General features: G+C 50.0%; 1 protein-coding gene across 1 annotated transcript; it reads left to right on the plus strand.

Moving 5' to 3' along the window:
- Positions 1-757: 757 nt before the first annotated feature.
- RDM1 (RAD52 motif containing 1) lies at positions 758-4,228 on the plus strand (the record flags this gene model as incomplete). The annotated part of the gene is made up of 5 exons (XM_010169585.2): positions 758-937; positions 1,589-1,711; positions 2,694-2,856; positions 3,413-3,511; positions 4,044-4,228. Coding segments are annotated over 5 exons (750 nt in total), but the record flags the coding sequence as incomplete, so codon positions are not given.
- Positions 4,229-4,338: the final 110 nt, after the last annotated feature.

Genomic DNA, 4,338 nt, shown 5'->3' on the forward strand with positions numbered 1-4,338 from the left:
GGGCCTGGGATCCCCCCGGGGCCTCGGAGCGGGGCCTGGACCCTCCCCGGAGCTGAAGAGCGGAGCCTGGGAACCCCCCGGGCCCGGGAGCAGGGACCTGGGATCCCCCCGGGTCCCTCTCCCCCTCCGGGCACTAAGGCCCCAGTTTCCCCCATCTATACTGATGGCTTCACCCCGTGTGCTAATAATATATTTTAAAATCCCTCCCTTTTATGTAGTTTTTTGGTTTTAATATTTTTTTTTAGTTTTCCTAAGGCATACTGGGCACCCCAGGGTGATTTCTCACCATAGTTCGTTTGGTGATCTGCACAGCACAACTATAGAGACTAGCAAAAGGTGTAAGAGCTGGATAAACCACCCTTAATTTCTCTGTGAAATCCTGTGCTAATGTTTCACTGAAAGCTTCGGTGAAACTGTCTGCCCACAGCAACTGGGATGGCAGAGAGCAGGGGGATGAGGAGGACTCAGGGGGGATAGAAAGTCCCACAACTGGCTTCGCTCTCCTCCAATGCAGAGGTTGAATGATAAGGGAGATGTTGTCAGGCCCAGAGGTCCAGCCAGGTTGAGGTTATTTTTATGCAGAGACACTCATCTACAGTCTCACTGCTTATTCCAGGGTTTATTACCATTAAACTTCCCTCATTTTCTAGGTAATTAGGTCTTGTGAGTAGTCCTCTCTCTGCTGCTGTTGCTCAGCCCCTGCAGTACCCATAGATATTTTAAAAAAACCCTTTTTTTTTTTCTTCTTTTTCCTCAGCATTCCCTGTTTTCAGTGTTTTCCAAATTTGGGCCGCTCTACTCGGTGCGAAGGCACAGAAACGCTGCCATGGCAGGGCCTGGCTATTACGCCATCATCAAGTTTTATTCAGCTGGAGATGCCAGCAGAGCCCAGCATGCATGCAATGGGCAAAGGCTGTTTCAGAAATCTCCCTTGAAGGTAAGAACAGCCCCAGGTCTGAAACTTGCAGGACTCCACACCGTGACCTCCAGCAGCAGGGTAGGATTGGGGGTGTCAGTCTCTTCTCCCAAGTAACAAGAGACACGACAAGAGGAAATGGCCTCAAGTTGTACCAGGGGAGGTTTAGATTGGATATTATTGGAACAATTTCTTCACCAAAAGGGTTCTCAGGCATTGGAAGGGGTTGCCCAGGGCAGTGGTGGAGTCCCCATCCCTGGAGGGATTTAAAAGACAAGTAGATGTGGTGCTTAGGGACATGGTTTAGTGGTGGACCTGGCAGTGGTGGGTTTATCATTTAACTCAATGATCTCAAAAGTCTTTTCCAACCAAAATGATTCAGTGACTCCGTGAAATACTTGTTGATCTCAGTGATGCTCCTTGTGTGAAAGGTTTACTAACTTGTGGCTGGGCACTACCACCACGGTGACATCCTCCACTGCTGTCTCCCAAGTAGCATTTAAGCAGCAAAACAGCAGCATCCCTCCTCTGGAATAATTTGTAGGGCCCATTCCTGGGTAAAAAATATTTAACACATCTCAGAGACACTCTCCCAGAGCCATCAGTGGTGTTTCTGTAGCAGGAACCTTACAAGCAAAGCCTGGCTAACTGGGGTTCTTCTTTCCTGGACAGGTTTGTGTTTGCACCAAGCAGAAAGGGTTTCAGCAACAAGTCCTTGCTCTCAACAGCAACAAGTGCCAGGAGTTGGCCAATCACTACCTTGGCTTTAATGGCTGGTCCAGTCACATCATCACAGTAAGGGACCCTTTATATTCATCCATCATCCCTCTCCTCATCCTCTTCCTCCTTAGAATGGTTGGTGGAATAAGAGGAATTGTCCTCAAATATGCACCTTGAGTGCTGGGTTCAGTGTTGGGCCCCTGACTCCAAGGACATGGAGGTGCTGGAGCGTGTCCAGAGAAGGGCAACGGAGCTGGGGAAGGGTCTGGAGCACAAGTGTGCCGAGTTCCCTTGTGGCTGAGGGAACTGGGGGTGTTGAGCCTGGAGAAAAGGAGGCTGAGGGGAGACCTTGTGGCTCTGTGCAAGTCCCTTGGAGGAGGGTGGAGAGAGGTGGGGGTGGGTCTGTCCAACCAAGGCCCAAGGGACAGGACAAGAGGAAATGGGCTCCAGTTGTGGCCAGGGCAGTTGAGATGGGATGTGAGGAAGAATTTCTTTGCTGAAAGGGTTCTGAGGCATTGGAAGGGGTTGCCCAGGGCAGTGGTGGAGTCCCCATCCCTGGAGGGGTTTAAAAGATGTGCTGCTGAGGGACATGGTTTAGTGGTGGACCTGGCAGTGGTGGGTTTACAGTTGGACTCAACAATCTTAAATGTCTTTTACAACCAAACAATTCTATGATAAATAATAAACAGCTACAGGAGCTGTGTTTTGGACCACAAATGGGGTATTTGAAAGCCTGGGCAAAGATTGCTATGGATGAGGGCACTGGCTTGGCTGCTGTTAATAAAAACTGGGGTGGCTGTGATGAAAGCAGTGCCAGGTCCTGACCATAGTGTTCATGTGCTGAAAGTGCCTGAGATGACTGAGACTGCCAGAGGATGGGGACTCTGAGGTATTTCTGAAACAGGGTCAAAACAGTAAACATCCCAGCTCTGTCTCCACCATCTGCTCTGCCTTGGACTCACACGCTGTGCAGAGAAGGTCTGCAGTAAGGCCTAAGTGGTCATAACATCCCCTTCCTATCTAATCAGAATTAATTACCTGTGGTTCTTCCCAACAGCTGCAGAATGTATCTGTCTTTGATGATGAGAATGAGGAACTGGAAAAGACATTACAGAAACGATCCGTGAAATACCTGTGTGCTGTGGAGGTGACATTGCCCAACCACGGGGTACGCACCAGGGGAGTTGCCCTCGGCGAGGCAGACATAGAAAACGGTGAAGGTACGTTTTGGATGCAGCTGGAAGTCTCTTAGCAGCTGTCGCAGGTGCTGGTTGATCTTGTGTTTGCACAGTTTGTGGGTCTGTTAAAGTATCTGAATTTAGCTGGAGGCAAGGATCTGTGCAGGGCCTTGTGAGCTGCTGTGCTACGCAGCAAGGGACCCTGAGCGTGCCTCTTCCCTCCCTCCTTCACACCAGTATCACTTTCCTAATGTCTGTTCTCTCCCTCTTGCCTGCAGTGTTATTCATTCCCCATCACAGCCACTTCTGGTGTGAACATGCCATGGGATTGTGTCTGTGGCCCAGCTTAGGTGCCGGCGGGGCTCTCCACTGCCTGCTGCCCTGGGCAGGGTCCTGGCACAGGGCTGAGGATCGTGAGCTGCCGTGTGTTGGCACACGAAACCCCTGTCAGGGTGCTGCCACGCTGCCAGCAACTCCCAAAACATAAACAGCTTTCTAATCAGATTCATAAGGCTGCGTTTGGTTACGTTTCTTAGTGGTGTTCTTCATGTGCAGAGTGTCATCTTAATATCAATAACGTGCTGTTTGTTGTGTTCAGATCCTCTCGAGTTCCTCACAGCCTCGAGGAGAGCTCAGAAACTCGCAACTGGGAAGGCTTTGTCTAGTGCCTTTCAGAAGATACTCCTCGTAGTCTTAGGTAAGGCCTGTTTTTCTGGACTGTTTGGACTAATATTATAACTTTCATGATAATGAAAGAGAGCTGGAGCAGCTCTTCTGTGGGGACAGGCTGAGAGAGTTGGGGCTGTTCAGCCCGGAGAAGAGAAGGCTCCAGGGAGACCTTCTAGTGGCCTCCCAGTACCTGAAGGGGCTCCAGGAAGGCTGGGGAGGGACTTTGGCCAAGGGCAGGGAGTGACAGAACAAGGGGTGATGGCTTGAAAGTGGCAGAGATAATGAGATGAGATGTGAGGAAGAAATTCTTTGGTGTGAGGGTGGTGAGACAGTGTCCCAGGTTGCCCAGAGAAGCTGTGGCTGCTCCTCCCTGGAAGTATTGAAGGCCAGGTTGGATGAGGCTTTGAGCAACCTGGTCTAGTGGAAGGTGTCCCTGCTGCTGGCAGGGGGGTTGGGACTGGATGAGCTTTAAGGTCCCTTCCAACCCAAACCATTCTGGGATTCTATGATCATTGATACTACCCATGTCTCTCACTGTTTATTCTGTTTTCTTGTTTCAGAGAATGGGAAAGTGGCCGTGGAGTACAATTTCACCCAAGAGGAGCTCACAGACTCCTTAACAGAAGAGGAACTGAAGGGGCTTGTTGAGGTAAACCCAGTGGATATTGAGCTTTTGCACAGGACCTGGATGTCACATCTGTTAACTGTTACAGCCTCTGACACCTTCTTTTTATGCAGCAATTGACTTAAAGCCCAGGGAGTTATCACATCTCAGAAGTGTACAGCACGCTCAGGTTTTAAAACAATGAGGAAAACCATTTAGAACCATGAGGAAAAGGTTCTTGAGGCAGAGGG

Source organism: Antrostomus carolinensis, unplaced genomic scaffold, assembly GCF_000700745.2.
Source record: "Antrostomus carolinensis isolate BGI_N321 unplaced genomic scaffold, ASM70074v2 Scaffold32146, whole genome shotgun sequence".
Lineage (NCBI taxonomy): Eukaryota > Metazoa > Chordata > Aves > Caprimulgiformes > Caprimulgidae > Antrostomus > Antrostomus carolinensis.